The 18,585-nt window shown below is 38.1% G+C and overlaps 1 protein-coding gene across 2 annotated transcripts in view; it reads left to right on the forward strand.

Annotated features, from left to right (window-relative positions):
- The window catches only part of Utp20 (UTP20 small subunit processome component), a 91,753-nt gene that overhangs the window by 5,710 nt on the left and 67,458 nt on the right, over positions 1 to 18,585 (forward strand). For both annotated transcript variants that reach the window (XM_090328495.1, XM_090328496.1), the window contains exons 6-15: positions 2,190 to 2,271; positions 3,300 to 3,437; positions 3,984 to 4,139; positions 5,123 to 5,269; positions 5,697 to 5,831; positions 6,783 to 6,860; positions 9,927 to 10,105; positions 13,193 to 13,348; positions 13,478 to 13,566; positions 15,477 to 15,582. In XM_090328495.1, the coding sequence (XP_090184621.1) occupies positions 2,190 to 2,271; positions 3,300 to 3,437; positions 3,984 to 4,139; positions 5,123 to 5,269; positions 5,697 to 5,831; positions 6,783 to 6,860; positions 9,927 to 10,105; positions 13,193 to 13,348; positions 13,478 to 13,566; positions 15,477 to 15,582 (1,266 nt within the window). The remainder of the gene's footprint in view (positions 1 to 2,189; positions 2,272 to 3,299; positions 3,438 to 3,983; positions 4,140 to 5,122; positions 5,270 to 5,696; positions 5,832 to 6,782; positions 6,861 to 9,926; positions 10,106 to 13,192; positions 13,349 to 13,477; positions 13,567 to 15,476; positions 15,583 to 18,585) is intronic.

Genomic DNA, 18,585 nt, shown 5'->3' on the forward strand with positions numbered 1-18,585 from the left:
TTTCGGGGTAATGTATAGAGGGGTTACAGTTACATTCGCCAGATAGTAAGTGCATTACTTTTCACACATTGATGCCCCTTCTCAATCATTGTCCCCATTTCCCTCCCACCACCCCTTCTCAATCATCTTGTTTTCCCCATTCCCTCTCCTATTTCAAATAAGCAAATAAACGAGTATACAATATACCAGGTAACAAAGTCAGATACAGTAACAATATGAGATTGACCAGAGGACAATAGAAGAGAAATAACATAGTACATTAAGAAAAACAATCACACAGATAAAGTTCTTGTTTCCATATCCTAGAGATCCTTTCATTTAGTCTCATCTTATATGACTTTATGTACCTAGGTTTTGAGCTATTGCAATCCTCTGCTAGGAGAGTCCTAGGAGTGTACTAATTATTACAAATGAGGGAACCATTGAGCCTATGTTCCTTTGGGTCTGACTTACTTCACTTAATAGGATTTTTTCCAAGTTTTTCTATTTCCTTACAAATAGAGTGATGTCATTCTTTTTGATGGCAGCATAGAATTCCATTGTGTATAAGTACCACATCTTTTTTTTTTTTTTTTTTTTTTTTTTTTTTGTGGGTCATGGGGCTTGAATTCGGCCTGGGTGCTGACCTTTGAGCCAAGCCCCACTTCCTGTTTTCTAGAGGTTAATTGGAGGTAAGAGTCTCAGGTCCAGCTGGGAGTTTGGCCTAGAGGTAGAGTGCTTGCCTAGCATTCCCGAAGCCCACATACATAGAAAAAGCCAGAAATAGTGCTGTGGCTCAAGTGGCAGTGCTACCTTGAGGAAAAAGCTACATGATTTCTTAGTGTAACTACTACTGGAATATTTAAAATCAAAAGCAAAGATCAGCCCTACACACACACACACACACACACACACACACACACACACACACACACACATACACGGGGCCATGTAGAGGACTGAATAATTATCTTGGTTTTGTGCCCTTTCCCCCACCTTTTTCATATTCTGGTCACTCTTGAACTTTGAGCAGAGAAGTATTTTTCCAACCTTTACTATGGCTCCATGAAATATTTGATAAAATGTATTAGAAGTCCAGACTTTGGGGAATATAGTTTGTTTTCTCTGAAGTTAGGTTCCTCAAGTCCAAATATATTTGTTGTTAGTGTATGACATCTTTCATAAGTAGTATTGAAACACATATTTTGTTCAAACCAATTCTTTTTACCTTTTCTTTCATTCATGTTCTAGATTAATATGTATTGAGTGCCTGCCATATGCCAGCCTTTGTTTAATTGCTGTAATAGTAGGCATTCTTCCTGTTTCAGCACTCTAGAGGAATCCTTGAACCATTTAATTTTACTTAAGGGCTCCAAAATCATCTTGATTCTGTCATATTCACTCAGCGAACCTTTATTGTAAGTTGTTTGCATATAAAGTACTTGAGGCACAATCACAAATAAAACAGATAAATATCCTTCTTCTCACATCTCTCACACTTCACTAGCAAGAACATACCTAACAAGATCAAGAAACAGTGTGTGAAGGTGGCAGTAATTAGCTTATGACAGAGGAGTAGGATTAGTCAGGAGGCCAGATCATAAAAGATTCTTTAAGTCCTTTGGCTTCACTGTAGGGGCTCAGGAAATATCTACTATCTCCTATATTGTTAGTCTCTTTCACATTTTACTAGCCTTACCCTGCATGATTTCACCAGCTTCTTTCTTCTATTTCATCCTGATACCAAAGTAATCTCTCTGAATACACATATCTGTCATTCAGTTTTTATTTATTACCTACTATGATTAAGGAGCTGTTGGTAACTATGGATATGACCAAAAATAATAGTTATGTTCTGTGTTCTTGCATATTTAGGAAAACCAACAATGATCATGTAAGTAATGATAGCTCCATGGCTGTAGACCTTCAGTAGGTTGCTTACCTTCCTGCATTAGCTGTGGAATAGGTGTGTTATTTTGATGGTAATAGGATTTTTAACTCAGGATACTAGAAGTAGTAATAGTACTCATCCTATAAAGTTGTACTGATTAAGTGAGGTAATACACAGGAGATGCTTACGTAAGGAACAAATACAAGGTATTAAATTTGTGTTGTACCTACTGTATGCCTGGCTCAGTGTTATGCATACTATGTGGTATATCTTTATTAACAATTATATCATTTAACTATTTCACCTTTCTTATTTCTAGCCTGTACAGTACACTCTTGGCTCATAAAAAACAACATATAAGAAATTTTGCTGCTGAAAGCTTTACGTTTTTGATGAGAAAGGTTAGTTTGATATTTTGTATGTTTATCGCTATGCACCAGTATATGAATAGAGCATGAATCTCTTTTTTAATGTGGTTGTTTTGAACACATTTTTATAATATTGTTTCTACATTAGCTTATCTTAAGGCTTAAGCTTTGTTCACTCATGAATTGGATATCATTTGAGTCACTTTTTCCTTATTTTTATGTTTGTGTATATTAATTGAACAAAGGAGTTTCTTTGTTTATGATTTTGTAATGTCTATAATGTTCTTTGGTCCAGTTTGCCTCCTCACTCTTATCCCTAATTCCTATTTTTAAGTTATTTTTATTTTATTTATTTATTTTTTTGCCAGTCCTGGGCTTGAGCTCAGGGCCTGAGCACTGTCCTTGGACTTTCTCAAGGCTAGAGCTCTACCACTTGAGCCACAGCACCACTTCTGGCTTTTTGCTATGTATGTGGTACCGAGGAATCGAACCCAGGTCTTCATGCATGCCAGGCAAGCACTCTACCACTAGGCCAAACTCCCGGCCCATTTTAAATTATTTTTAAATGATTTTCTTTATTCTGTACTCATGACTGCATAAGTACTTTAATCAGACTCCTCTGTCACCTGTCCTTTCACCCTCCCCACTCTTTTCAGTCATTCTTACTGTTATTTAGATTTTTGGCAGTTTCCAGTATGTTCTTATCAAAACATTCCTATATAAAATAAATATATGAACAGTGAGATGAACAAGAATTTTTGTTGGAAGGAGCTGGTGGCATAGTACCATATGATCCTGTGTGTGTCTGAAATTTTCTTAATAAGAATTAGAATATTTTCATATTTAGCCATATCTGTTATACCAGGGAGCTCATTTCTCTGTGTGATGTGACAAGGAAGAGTCCATAGTTTTAGCAATTTGAGATCCTTCCAAACGACTGCTTCTTCCAGACTTTTCCTGAATGTGTTTAAAACATGAATATACGGAATAAGAAGTTAGATTTCTTATTTTTAGCTACTAATGTTGTAAATACTACTTTTCATTTCTATTTTACATTTTAGGTCTCTGATAAAAATGCACTTTTCAACTTAATGCTTCTTGACCTTAATGAACACCCAGAAAAGGTAGAAGGAGTTGGACAATTACTCTTTGAAATGTGCAAAGGAGTTAGAAATATGTTTCATTCCTGTACAGGACAGGTAAAAAAAAAAATGGGAAGGGCTGCTCGGCACCTCTGTGGAAGGATTAAACTCAAAAGAATTAAATGATGTGGTGACAGGACAACCTATAGTCAACAGAAAGTGCTAATGGGAACATTTAGGAGATTAAGAACAAGACTACCTTATGTTGGCTTTGGGTGTTACTATTATGTTTTATTTATCCTGCATCCTAGGAGGTTTTTCACAAGAATTCACTAATGAGTTGGCTAGATAAGGCAAGGTTGTTAGAGTTCCTGTATGCCAGTGTGGTACATACCTGTTTGTAGCAACCAGTAGGAAGCTGGCCAGTCAAGGCCAGTCTGGGTAACACAGTGAGGCCCTGTCTCCAAACACAAAAAACTCATAGTCCTAATTTGGAAATTTCATTTGGGATATGTAGTTAACAGTCAAAGCTACTATATCTTTGATTATTCCAGAGAAGATTTTTAGGGTACTAGTATAGTTAGAGGAATAAATCACAGCTGAATATTTAAAAAATAACCATTTATTTATATGTTCATCTTAATTGTTCTTGCTTTCCCACAGGCACTGAAGTTAATTTTGCAAAAGTTAGGACCAGTTACTGAAACAGAAACTCAACTACCATGGGTTTTAGTTGGAGAAACACTAAAAAACATGGCTAAATCTACTGTAGTCTACATCTACAAGGAACATTTTGCTACATTTTTTGACTGTTTGCAGGTGAGTGTATAACAAGGGGTTCTGTGAGTTTATTATTTCCTTGAGTTTAGTTGAGTACTCTTGGAGGTTGTATTTAATGATCATTTACTTTGTATTTCTACACATGTATGGATTTTCTTCCCTCCACCCTCTATGTGTTTTGATATGGTTGTATGAGATTCACTAGAATATGGTGATTAAGAAAGGCTATGAGAGCCAGACTGCCTGCCTGTTTGCATTGTGGCTCCACCACTACTGCTGGTGTGACTGGAAAAATTATTTAGAGTCTATTCCTCAGACTTTCAATCTAATAAATAGGGATGTACTGTGCATAGGGTGGACATGAGCATGCTTAGCAAAGACTTGCAAAAGGGCCTGGTGCTAGTGGCTCATGCCTATAATCCTAGCTGCTCAGGAGGCTGAGATCTGAGGATCATGGTTCAAAGCCAGCCTGGGCACAAATGTCTGTAAGAGGGCAGGGAGAGTGGCCTAGTGCTAGAGTGCTTGCCTAGCATGCAGGAAACCCTGGGTTCAGTTTGATTCCTTGGTATCACATATATAGAAAAGCTGAAAGTGGTGTTGTGGCTCAAGTAATAGCGTGCTGGTCTTGAGAAAGCCCAAGGATAGTGCCTAGACCCTTGAGTTCAAGCAAAAAAATGGTGTGTAAGACTCTGAACAGCAATTAACCAGCAGAAAACTGGAAATGATGTGTGGCTCAATGTGGTAGATCACTATCCTTGAGCTGAAGAACTCAGGTATAGTGCCCAGGCCCAGAGTTTAAGCCCCACAAACAAACAAACAAACAAAAAAGACTTGCAAAGACCTCAGCTCAGTAAGTCTGAACACTGTCACTGTGGCTCCTGGTAAATATGGCTTTTTCTTTTAAAGCAAAAGAATGTAAAAAATTGTACTGTGTTACACAGTATTTTGTTATTGGATAAATACATGAATTTGAGATTTCCTAGTTATTTCCTTTTTCACATTCTTTTTTTTTTTTTTTGTAGGAATCACTCCTGGATCTCCATAACAAAGTCACAAAAAGCAACTGTTGTGAAAGTTCTGAACAGATTAAAAGGTTGTTAGACATATATGTGATACTTGTGAAACATGGAAGTGGATCCAAAATAACCAAACCTGCTGATGTTTGTAAGGTGAGTGCCCTATTTGATATGCCTAAGAATATTTCTTTATTTTATTGTTATTTTTTTTTTAATGATAGTATCAGGGCTTCAACTCAGGGCCTCACACTCTTGCTCACTATTTTGATCAAAGCTAGCACTCTTACACATGAGCCAGATGTAGACATTGTGTGTGTGAGTGTTTTGTGTAAATTTTTATTGTTATTTTAAAGGTGATATCTGAAGGGATTTCAGTTAAATAAGTCAGATGAAGAGGACTTTTTTTTTTTTTTTTTTTTTTAAAAACAGTCATCCTTTTGCCCAGGATGACTTTGGAACTGTAATCCTTAGATGTGAGCTTTCTGAGTAGCTACAAGTGTGAACCTCCAGCGCCTGCCTTGGGGGTATTTATTAACAGCAGATTGCTTAGTGTGCTTTGCTTTTCCTTGTATTTTGACAGATATTGTCTCAGACATTAACAACAGCAAATCTTTCTACATCATGCCGTGAAACACTCTTGGATATAATTTCTGCCTTGATCCTCGGTGAAAATGTTTCCTTGCCAGAGACCCTCATCAAAGAAACCATAGAAAAGGTAATTTACTAGAACAAATATCAATTGAGTTGTTATACTAATATCTTTAGTGTTGAGTAAAACCAGTTGAGAATACAAATGAAACCTGACAAATGCTTTGCCTCCTGGAATTAAAAATTAAGGAGATGTGAGCTGCATGCTGTAGTGATGCAAAATAAAGTCTAGTTAAAGCTAATCTACACAGCAGATATTTATTGTAGCTTACTGTGTGGCAAACGTGAGTTAGGTATTGAAGGTAGATCCTAAGATGTTCTAGTCTTTATTGTTGGCCAAGTAGTTTTAATAGAGTGAACAAATTTATCGGAGATTATATTAAACGATAGCTATTCTGCCCGAGATTGGAGAACACAGAAAGCTCTTTCAGAGGACATAGATTTGGTATGTTTTTCAAGGCTCCATACCAGTCTTTCAGTCAGGGAAAGGGGTAACAAAACCAGAAGAGAATAGCAAAGAACAGTGCTCGTAAATGTGTACAGCCTGGGCCTTTGAGAAAAAGTGGCTTAATAGTTATGAAATCTTGCTCAGCCTGGAAAAGTTAGATTGGGTTTTAGCCTCAGGTAGTGGAAAGCGCTGGGAAAAGTAAGCAGGGATATGATTTGATGCGATTTGCATTTAGGAGATTTGCATTTAGTGATTGCATTTAGAGATGGATTGAAGTGATATTGAGGAAAGATGAATTAGTGTACTATCAGGCTGTTCTCCTTTTGTAATTAATTCTCCATAGCTGGGCAAGGCAGAGCAGTTTTTAGGTGTGGTGTGGCTCTGGAGTCAGTGCAATGCTCTCTTTACACCTGCTATCTTTACACTTCCATTCTTTGGAGAATGGAAGGAGGTGTGGCCTTTGGACAATGCCTATTGAAGTGTGCCACCATTTCCTGACTAGCTGCTTTAGGGGAGAGAATGGGGACAATATTGTTTACTTCATCTGTAATTTTCACTTGTGCTTCACAGATTTTCAAGAGCGGATTTGAAAGACGTTTAATTTTGGACTTTTCTGAAGTTATGTTTCCTATGAAGCAATTCGAACAGGTAAGGAAGAAATTATGTTTGGAATGTTTTCTGAATCTATCCTGGTAGAATAGAATAGTCAAGTTTGAAATTCTGAATTTTTGTTTGTGCTTGAAATTGTAATCAATGTATTTCAAGTTGAGGTTATAGGTGAGATTTTATTGTATATTCTAAGGCATTTATAATTATAGGCAGGGGCCATTTTATTTTGAATAATACTTGAGCTGATTGTAGAAGCAGGTGGTAAAATAAAAAAGCATTTTAAGGAACTTCTATGTGAATTTAAAGCATAAAAACTAGTTTCCTCCATTGCATGGAGATTGCAGTTAATGTAATTGCTCCAAAAAAGTTATGTGATGGAATGAAGCAGAACTTTTTCTAGCAGAGTGCGACTTGATTTTACTCTCTCCTCTTGAACCCTACAGGCATTTGTCCTCATAAGTGGTCACCTAACAGAGAACCTGTCACCTGCTTCTCTCTTCTTAGTTCTTAGTAATATATATTCTCATTTGACTCAAAAGAATCCTCTGTGCATATCTTAGGCCCTGTTTATTTCTGTTCTTTAAAGACTATCACTTCGGTGGGGGTTTTTTTGTTTGTTTGTTTTTTTAAGAAACTATCTTTTCTGCCAGGCACAGTAGCTCATGCCTATAATTCTAGCTCCTTGGGAGGCTGAGATCTGAAGATCGCAGTTCAAAGCTACTAAAAAGATCTTGAGACTCTTTTTTTTTTTTTTTTTTGCCGGTCCTAGGTTTGAGCTCAGGGCCTGAGCACTGTCCTTGGACTTTCTCAAGGCTAGAGCCTCAGCACCACTTCCGGCTTTTTTCTATGTATGTGGTACCGAGGAATCGAACCCGGGTCTTCATGCATGCTAGGCAAGCACTTTAACCACTAGGCCAAACTCCCCAGCGTAGATCTTGAGACTCTTATCCCCAATTAACCACTAGAAAACTGGAAGTGAAGCTGTGGCTCCAGGAGTAGGGGCAGTAGCCTTGAGCTGAAGAGCTCAGTCACAGCACCCAGACCCACAGGTTAAGTCCTGCAAAAAAAATGAAAAAGGAACTATCTTTTCCTTCTTCCGTGTTTGTTTTGTAGGTTTTTCTTATTTTGCTTTTTGTTGTTGTTTTGTTTGTTTTCAGGTATGTGTGGGGTTGGGAGGGTGTGTTGGTGTATAGTATTCAAGATTGAGCTCAGGGACATGATTGCTAGGCAAGTACTGTATACTTTGGTCTTTAAAAAACAGAAAATGTAATTTGTTGAGGCTGTTAGTCAATTGATAGAGCACCTGCCTTGCAAGTGTGAGGTCCAGTATTCTAAATTTAGTACCTTCATGCTCAGGCTCACCTCAACAGGTTCTCAAATCTTGGCTTCCTGAGTAGCAAGGATTATAGGTGTGAGCTACCAGCACCTTTACTGACCTATATGCTTTTAAGTCATCTGTCCATGTTTCTTTTCCTTGATGTGTTAGTTTTAGACCTTGTGTGTAAGGTTTGGTTTATGGCAGATGAATTTTAGTTCTTGCTGTCATCTATTTCACAGGTTGGGGTTGAATCCATATTCACCACATTTTTGTTACGAAGGGGTATTTTATATGTCCATTTGTTTTTAATATTGTCTCATTTTTCCTAGCATCATCTTTTACCTCATCCTTTTAAAAACTAGAGATTGTTTTCTATTAACTGCTCAGTGAGTTTTTCACCAACAACTTTATGCATGGCAAACTGAGAGCTAAACGTACTAGCATAATTTTCTTCCTCCTGCTTCCTGGAGACATTCCTCCTGAAGTATACTTGCAGTCTGGGTGCCTCGTTTGCTCAGCCCACTGCATAGCTGTCATGTTACAATGTCCTTTTGCCTCTTTCCTGCTTTCTGGCTCTTTTTCCCTCTTCTTATAGCTGGCTCTCTTATTTCTGTGGAATGTGTGTTTCATATGTTCTGGAAAGAGTAAATGGAGGTAAAGTTTTTAGATTTAGTACATCTGAAAATGTCATCATTTTCTCCTACAGTGTATTGAGAGCAGACCAGATACAGAATTCTAGATTCTGACTTATTTTTCCCTACAGTTTTTAGGATATTGCACTTTGACTTCTAGATTTTATGGAGAGCTTTATGGCCATTATGATTTCTGACCGTTTGTGTATGAAATCTTTTTGACAGTGCTGGGATTTGAACTCATAGCACACAACCACTTGAGCTGTACCCACAGGCATTTTGGCATTTTTTTATTTGTTTGTTTGTTTTTGCCAGTCCTGGGGCTTGAACTCAGGGCCTAGGCACTGCCTTGGACACTTTTTGCTGAAGACTAGTGCTCTGCTACTTGAGCCACAGCACCACTTGGGGCTTTTCTAAGTGCATGTGGTATCGGGGAATCGAACTCAGGAGTTGGTGCATGCTAAGTGAGTACTCTACCATTAGGCTTACGCTCCTGGCCACATTTTGGCATTTAGTTTGCTTTTTAGGTAGGGTCTAGCTTTTTGCCTGGAGCTAGCCTCAGACTGTGATCCTCCTATTTATGCCTCCGACATAACCAGCATTATAAATGTATTACCATGCCCAACTTATTTGCTGAGATGAAGTCTTGCTAATATTTTTCCTGTACTAACTTGAACATTAGCCACACTGATTCTTGCTGGGAATGTTTTTTTTTTTTTTTTTTTTTTTTGTGGGTCATGGGGCTTGAACTCAGCCTGGGTGTTGTCCCTGAGCTCCTCAGCTCAAGGCTACCCCCCTACCCTTGAGCCAAGCCCCACTTCTGGTTTTTCTAGAGGTTGGAGATAAGAGTCTCAGGTCCTTTTGTGCCCAGGCTGGCTTTGAACCTTGATCCTCAGTTCTAAGCCTCCTGAGTAGCTAGGGTTACAGGTGTGAGCCACCACTCTTTTGTTTATTAAGTGTTATAATTTTTTTTAATTTACTTTATTGCTATTATAGAGATGATGTACAGAGCGATTAGAATTACATGTGTCAGGTAATGAATACATTTCCTTTTATACAGTGTCTTTATCCTCATTCTAGTGTTATAATTCTTTATATTAAGTATTAATGGAAGTTACATCTGCTAATAAGTGTGATTTTCTTTCTTGTCTTCAGTTTTTTCTGCCAACCTTTCTTTCGTACATTGAGAGTTGCTTCTCTGTTGGTGATGCTGGGGCCAAAGATGAAGCACTGGCCATGTTAGCCAAGCTAATTCTTGATAAGGCAGCGCCTCCCACCTCTGGCTGCATGGTAATTGAAAAGTATCCTCTGGTTTTCTCCCAACAGACCGTGGGGTGAGTTCTAATCATGTCTCTGTGGTATTGGTAAGATTGCCCATTTAAATAATCTTCATTAAGAATCCTGTAGAAATGAAGATCATATATACTAAGTGAATTGATGTCCACGATAAGGTGTTACATGAAAAAAAAAAGAATTTTATCTATAAGGCATGTAATATCCCATTTTGCAAAATTAACACAAATATGTAAGTAAACATAGAAAAACATGGACAATCTGTTAATTTTGGTTTTACCAGGAAGGAGGTTAGAGAGAGAATAATAACTACTAATGTTTACTGTTTTAAGGTAACTATAGGTTTTATGGAGTTGCAAGAAAAAGCACAGAGAAGTTCCAGGTCCCCTTCATCCAGTTTCCTCCATTACTAATGTCTTGCATAGACATATTGCAGTTTTAGAAGTTTGTGAGAACCTTTCTCAAAAATAAAATACAAAACAAAAGAACTGGGTCATGACTCAGGTGCTAGAGCATTGCCTAGCAGGTGTGAGGGCCAAGATTCATTCCCTTAAAAAAAAAAAAAGTTAAAAAATTGTTTTAAATATATTTGGATGAGAGCAGCTAATCAAAATTTTCCTTTCTTCAGTAATATATACATATATATATATATATATATATATTTTTTTTTTGCTAGTTCCAGGATTTGAACTCAAGGTCTGAGCACTGTCCTTAGGCTTTCTTAAAGCCTAATGCTCTACCACTTGAGCCTTAGTTCCACTTCTGGCTTTTTCTATGTAAGCGGTACCAAGGAATCGAACCTGGGTCTTTGTGCATGCTAGGCAAGCACTCTTAGCACTAGACCAAACTCCTGATCCCCTCAGCAGTGATAATTTTGATGTCAAGTGAGAGAACTCTATCCTATTGTTAGGTCCCAATGATTTTCTGCTATTGTTGTTTTTTTTTTTTCTAAAAGATGCATTGTTTTATATTTTACATTTAAGTCTATAACCTGTTTTGAGTTCATTTTGTTTAAGGTTTGAGATTCAGGTCAAGTGAATATCCACATGTCCTGAGAGGACTGAAAAGGTTATTTCTTTTTTTTTTTTTTTTTTTGGCCTGTTTTGGGGCTTGAACTTGGCTTTTGCACTGTCCCTGAGCTTCTTTTGCTCAAGGCTAGCACTCTACTGCTTTGAGCCACAGCACCACTTCCTCATTTCCTTGTTTATATACTTATTTTAATCTTTTTAGTTATTTAGACCTGTTTCTGTATTTGTGCTTGGCTATGAGAGTAGTGAGTAGGAAAAATGAGTGATAAATGTATGTTCCTTGAGTTTATGAAGCTGCTCTGCATTTACGGAGGTGAGAGTTAATGTCCTCCATAGCTGTTGACTCTGAGATTGCAGTTCTTGGGGATCATATGAGATTTGGGGTGACTTCATATCCTTAACACCTGCTGACATCTTCACACCAGCAGAGAAGCTTATTTATGAAACTATGCCAGCAGTCTTGTTGCTGTTTTAAGTGACTGGGCTCTAATAATGAATAACTTCTGTTATTCCATTATTCTATCTTGATTTTGCAACACCTGCCAATCTTCAACAAATACATTCCTTTTATGTAGCCAAAACTTTGGGTCCTGTGGAAGGGGGTGAAGCTGTCTTGGAGGATTGCCTCAAGGAGCTAAAGCCATGGTGCTGATGAGAGTCAATAACAGACCTCCCATTGCCATTATTACAATTTTATTTTTTTTATCGGTCATGGGGCTTGAACTCTGGGCCTATGTGCTGCCCCTGAGCTTTTCAGCACAAGGCTAGCATTCTACCACTTGAGCCACAGCACCACTTCCACTTTTCTGATGGCTAATTAGAGATAAGAGTCTCATGGACCTTTGTGCCCGGAACCTCGATTCTCAGAACTCAGCCTCCTGAGTAGCTAGGATTACAGGCATGAGCCACTGGCGCCTGGCTTTTTTCTTTTTTTTAAAGCATCCCATTCTGTCTATATGATATTTACAGGCTGTAGAGGCATGGTTACTGCCTAGAAGACTGTACTCAAGATGTGACTTTAAGGAATTGACATTTATATTAACTTAGTCATCTATCGTTTCCAAACATTTAGTGATAAGTATAAAACAAAAGAGAATATGATTTTTTAAATTAAATTTAGTATCAAAAAAGGGAATAAGTATCAAATTCTAATTTGCTTCTATTGCATAATAAGCTAGCAAATTGAACACAGGAACTAATTATAAAATCTTATTGATTCTGGGGGCCGGGAGTTTGGCCTAGTGGTTAAAGTGCTTGCCTAGCATGTATGAAGACCCGGGTTCGATTCCTCGGCACCACATACATAGAAAAAAGCCAGAAGTGGTGCTGAGGCTCTAGCCTTGAGAAAGTCCAAGGACAGTGCTCAGGCCCTGAGCTCAAGCCCAGGACTGGTAAAAAAAAAAAAAAAAAAAAAATCTTATTGATTCTATGGCTTTTCTTAATGAGATTTCTGTCTTATAGGTAGAACTGAGGCGTAGTGTACTGGCAAGAATAAAAAGGCTAGTAAGAATGGTAAAAAGTAACAAATAACCCAAATCAGTGTCATGTCAGAAAGTATCATGACTAATCATTTATCTGGCTAACCAACTTCATAATCATTTTAGTGATACTTGTCTCCTTCACCATAGTAACTTCATGACGTCAGTCTCCTGCCCAAGCTGGCTTTGTACTGTAATTCTCAGATCTCAGCCTCCTGAGTAGCTAGGATTACAGGCATGAGCCACCACACCTAGCTTCAGTCTAAAGTTGAGAAGTAGTAAAACTGGTGTCAGAAGCAAAAGGGATGATGTGAATTACCTATCCAGTTCTCTCAACAGCAAAAAAAAAAAAAAAAAAAAAAAAAAAAAAAGGAATTGAAAAATAATGCCCAAAACTAGAAAGGCTTGGTTTGTTATGTGGTAAATAAAAATAAAAATAGAAGGAAGCAGAGCCTATGTGTTTGTCAGTATATGACTCAAGTATTTGTATTTAGCCACCACTAATTTCCTTCCTCTTCTGAGGCGCCATGGTAGAAAGGAGCCACTCATTTCAGACTTCAGAGGACAAGAACAATTATGTTCTCTCCTATTTTAAACATGTGTTCATCTTTTCATATTTCAGATCCTACTTAAGGCAGAGGAAGACTAGAGCTGAGGGAAGAAAGGAACAGTATTCAGTGCTGAACCATCTCTTAACTGTAATTCAACTCCCCCCTAGTAAAGACACGACTTACCTCTCACAATCCTGGGCAACCCTTGTAGTATTGCCTCACATTAGGTAAGAAATAAACTGTGTTTAGTTTTCAAAGTTCTTAACATCTTGGTGAAAATATCTTGGCCATTCTGTGACAGAGCCTTTGAGTAGCAATATGAACTTTTTTTCCTTTTCTTCTCATTTCATGGACAGACCTCTTGAGAAGGAGAAGGTGATACCTCTAGTGACATGCTTCATAGAGTCGCTCTTCATGGCTATTGACAGAGGGACCTTTGGAAAAGGTCAGTTTCAATCACTGCTTGTTCTCTATCTTTCCAGACACACCCAGAGTCTAATACCAGAGGACAGTATTATTGTTAGAGAATACTAACATTATGTCCTGATATAACTCCGTCACAAGAAATGCAGGGAAAAAAAAAAAACAAATGAGAATAAGAAGCGAGGCCTATTTTTTCTGATAGCTCATACTGTTGTGATCCAGTCAAGGAAGCATGGACAGATGGGAAGTCTAGTACCAACAGGATGTCATAGCATCAAGACCACTCATTTCTGAATCCCAGTCATCTCCCATTCCCACCCTACTCTTGGGATATGTCTTAGGCCCCAGGCCTAAGAGACATGCTTTAATGCTTTACGATCATCTGGCCTTGCACACATGTTCCCTGTACTTGGAGACTTTTCTTCCTCTTCTTCTCCTTCTCCTTCTCCTTCTCCTTCTTCTCCTTCTCTTTCTTCTTCTTCTTCTTTTTGTGGGTCATGGGGCTTGAACTCTGCCTGGACACTGTTCCTAAGGGCTTCAACTCAAGGCTACCACCCTATCCTAGAGCCAAGCCCCACTTCCTGTTTTCTAGAGGTTAATAAGAGATAAGAGTCTCAGGTCCTTTAGTGTCCAGGCTGAATTTGAACCTTGATCCTCAGGTCTCAGGCTCCTGAGTAGGTAGGATTACTGATGTGAGCATCCATGCCTGGCTACCTGGGGACTTTTCTGTGGCTTGGCTATTTAGTGATTTCACTAACTCATGTGCCCAGCTGTAGAAAACACAGTATCTCCAGGCTCTTCCTCTTCTTGCAAGCAGAATTAGGCTGTCCCGCCTCAAGCACGGCAACTTAAATGCAGATACTTTGTCTTACCATAACACAGAATTTTCTTCTAACACAAGTAGCAGTCTTTTATTTACCTAAATGGCTATTAGGTACAAAGTCGACAGAATAAAGTTAGATTCCCACATTTCAAGCATTCAGTGGCCACGTTTGACTTTTGCCAGGATTGGCTGTATTTCAGCACAAGGATTTTTGCCATTGCAGAAAATTCTGGATGGCACTGGTTTAGTCTAGAACAGAGTTTAGTCTAGAATAGTATGCCTTTGTCACATCCTCTTCTTTTTTAAAAAAGACTTAATTCTTTAAAATAATTTTTTTTTAAATACAAAATAAAAATAAAAATGTTTTTAGCTTTCAGGCCATCCTAGCATGGTAGGCTAAGCCTGTAGTCCTAGTAATGGAGAGTCAGAATTAGGAAGATCAAGTGTTCAAGGACAGTCTCAAAGACATGGAACCCAGTCTCAAAAAAAAATAGAACCAGGCAGCCTAACAGAATTTGGTGATCCTTGGGCTACAGATTAAATGAGTACTTAATTCTTACTAATTATGTGTACATTAACATTATTTAATAGTCATGGCTATTTGTGATGTGACTTATGAATTGGAGAACCATGTCAACATCAATTTTATAGTTCAGTTTACATTCATCAAAAGTTCCAGTTTATTCAAGTTGTAGTTGTAGGCTGGTGGGTACAAAGTACATCAGAAATAATACTTCTTTGGAATACTGGCATAACTTTTACAAATTGGAAATCCTAATCTGGAAATCTGAAATCAGAAATACTCCAAAAATCTAAAATGTTTTGAGCATTATAATACTGCTCTAACATTTCAGACCTCAGAGTTTTGAATAAGAGGTATTTTACTTGTGCTTTGTTTGTTGCCTCTCAAGTTAATGGTATATCTGAGTACATGCTTACCTAAAGAAAGATAAAACATAAGATTTGGGAACTTCTTTTTTATATCAGATATATGACATATTTCTTTAAAAAACATAAACTTGAAAACTTTCTGTAAGTAGCATGGGTTGGATAAATGAGATGCTTAATAGTGATGTCAAATTATATGATTTTGTTTTCCTTGCCTTTAGGAAGCTTCTTCCTTCTTTGTCAAGCTGTAAATACTCTGCTAAGTTTGGAGGAGTCTTCTGAACTACTTCACTTGGTTCCTGTGGAACGCATAAAGAATTTGGTATTGTAAGTGAATGGTTTTTCCATATGACTTAGTAATACATAAGGCATTGAAAGTATCTGTTTTGGTGAACTCTTGCACCTAATAAAAATCTTTCTGATCTATTTTATGCCTTAGTTGTATACCTGAGTTTCACACAGTGAAACTTAATGTTGATTTAGATCCTCTGATAGAATAAGTATATATTTTGATACAGACTTTAGAGAGTCATCTTCGTAAAGGGGTATTTTATTAGGTGTGTAAATTAGGCTTGGGAAGTGTGAAGAGTTTATAATACCAGTTTTCCTAACTGTAGCATTGCATACTTGACTTTGTTTTACCTTTTTTCCTGTACTTGCATTTTCTGCCTCTCTTGGACTTGATCTGCATCTGTAAAGACTTGATCTGTGATCTTTTAGTTGGATGCTCACCCAGTTCAGTTTATTACTGTAATTTAACCAGTCCATGGTTTTGGTGGTCCATAGGACCATTATTGGGAGTAGAATCATTTACCCATTCTAAAGACAGGCCCCATTTTTTTTGTGCCTTTACTTGGGCTTGATCCCAAGACCTGAATGCTGCCCCTGAGTTTTTGCTAAAGGCTAACACTCTACCACTTGAGCCACAGCTCCACTTCCAACTTAGAGATAATTAGAGATTAGACTTTCCTGCCCAGGTTGGCTTCAAACTGTGATCATCAGATCTCAGTCTCTCGAGTAGCTAGAATTAGAGGTGTGAACCATAGCCAGTACCCCACATGCCTTTACTTTTTTGTAATGTCGTTACTCAATCATTTATTCAGACAGTACTTGCTTGCTTTTGTCATGCTTTTGTCATGTATTGGATCCTATTTTAGGCCTTGGTAAAAAGTGATACAGGCAAAATTCACAGTCTCAGTGGAGCTATTCTAGAGAGAAAACATTAAGAAGAGTGGATAAGTAAAATACATAGCACATTAGGTGGTTCTAAGTGCATGGAGGAAATGAATTCAGGGCCTGGAGGTAGGGAGACTAGATGTTAAGAATAGTGATGATTCTATGGGAAGATCTTACTGAGGGAAAGCCTGAAAGCAACTAAGGAATGAGCTAAAGATTTCAGATCAGGGTGCTCTCTGGGGCAAAATGAGTGTCTCAATTGAGACCTAAGCTTACACAGGATCTCTTAGGCTACTATATTGAGAATCTATAGGGGAATTAAGGAAACGAATTTGGAGACTAATGGCAATAATCCAGAATGTCTTTTTATTTCCATATCAGGATGAGCTTGGCATTTCTCCATGGTTAAATTGTTTTAAATGAACTTCCTAGGGGAGGAGATTCCTTTTACTTCATCCTCTTTACCCTAAATCATATTTCCCTTTCTTGATTATTTAAACTTTTCATCCTTTTATTTAATCTTTTTCATCCTTTTGTCTATCCTTCCCCTCTGGGGAAGTCCAGGTAGCATTACCTCCAGAGGCCCATTAGGAGTGGATCTATTCTTGAGGGCAGAGTGTAAACTTCCATTGCAAATGCAGGACCCTATTCTGTCATGTGCTAGTATACTGGACAAGCATCTAGGTTTCATAAGAGGCCTGGTTTTGATATTACCTTAACCACCTTGGTTATGTTGACTTGAATGAGTTACTTGTTCTCAACTTCATTATCTCTCAAAAGGGATAGTTGAAAAAAAAAATCTTACGTAGTGAAACTGAATTATATATTGCATTCAGTAATAATAAATGAATTGTACTTATTGTGTCCTAATTATATACCTGTCATTGTCTATGTACTTTGCATACACTATTTAATCCTTACAACTCCTTAAAGTGCTATTATCATTATAGATGAGGAAACTAAAGTTTCAAAATAGGACCTTGGCCTCAGCTACTATGTCTAGATTATTGCCTTAGCCTCTTTATGAGTCTCCTTATTTCCACCCTTGTCCTGTGTTCTCTGAGCTGTATCAACAACTGGTGATTCACTCCATTGCCCACAGCTAGTACAGTACTTCTCAGCCAGAAGCACTTCTGGAGTTCTGTTCTAGTTGTTACTTCTAGAGTATGGAGGAGAGACTTTGGCTGGTATGTAGTGGGCAGAGGCTAGGGATTCTGCTAAGCAACAAAAAATGCAGAGGGTAGTCCCCAGCAGAGTTCTGGCCTCAGATTTAGCAGTGTCAACACGGCTCATAAACTCTGCTCTAGTAGTATCTACCCTATATCCTTACTTGGAATAAAATCAGAGTCCTCACTGAGTTCCTCTGGGCTCTGAACCACTCAACCCCTGCCTACTTCTGACATCTATAGACACCGTTTCTTGCTTATTTCAGTTCCAGCCAGACTAATGATGATCTTTCAATAGACAAACATACCTCGGACCCTGACTTGGTGTTGCTATTCTGTCTACAGCACTTCTTCCAAACACCATTTAAGCTCATTTCTTCACTTCTATCAATTTCTGCTTTCTATGACTGCCCCTATGTCAAATGGTTTTCCACTGTACTCCCTCTTTCTCTGCCCCAGTCAGTGATACTTCACTCTCTTATGTATTGCTTACCTTCTGATGTGAATTTCTGGAAAACAGGAATTTTTGGAAAAGTCTTTTGTTGACTTATTTCTACAGAGTTTAGAAAAATTGCACTTAGAAAATAGTTGTTGTTGAACAAAGATAGCACAGAGGCTTAAGCAGCTTCTCCAGGGTTGGGCTGCTGATGTGTCATGGGCATGGGCTTACCCTGTTTCCGTTACTAGCTCAGGACCCTGCATGCCACAAATGATAAACATTACTTATTATCTGACAGTTTTTGGCAGCTATGGATTGGAGAGTCACCAGTGGAATTCAAGTTCACGTTCTAGTCCTACCTCTCCCGTACATACATTGAGTTGTGTGCTTGAACATGTCACTTAGGATTGCTAAGCTTCAAGACCTTCTCATCTGTAAGCTTGCTGCCACCTTCTGCATGTCTCAGCAGTGATTTTTCTATAGTGTTTATGGTATGATAGGTCTTAAATACCTTGAGGGGTGCTGGTGGCTCATGTTGTATACTAGCAA

The sequence above is a fragment of the Megascapheus bottae genome, chromosome 2 (assembly GCF_031878675.1).
Source record: "Megascapheus bottae isolate mThoBot1 chromosome 2, mThoBot2.hap1, whole genome shotgun sequence".
NCBI lineage: Eukaryota > Metazoa > Chordata > Mammalia > Rodentia > Geomyidae > Megascapheus > Megascapheus bottae.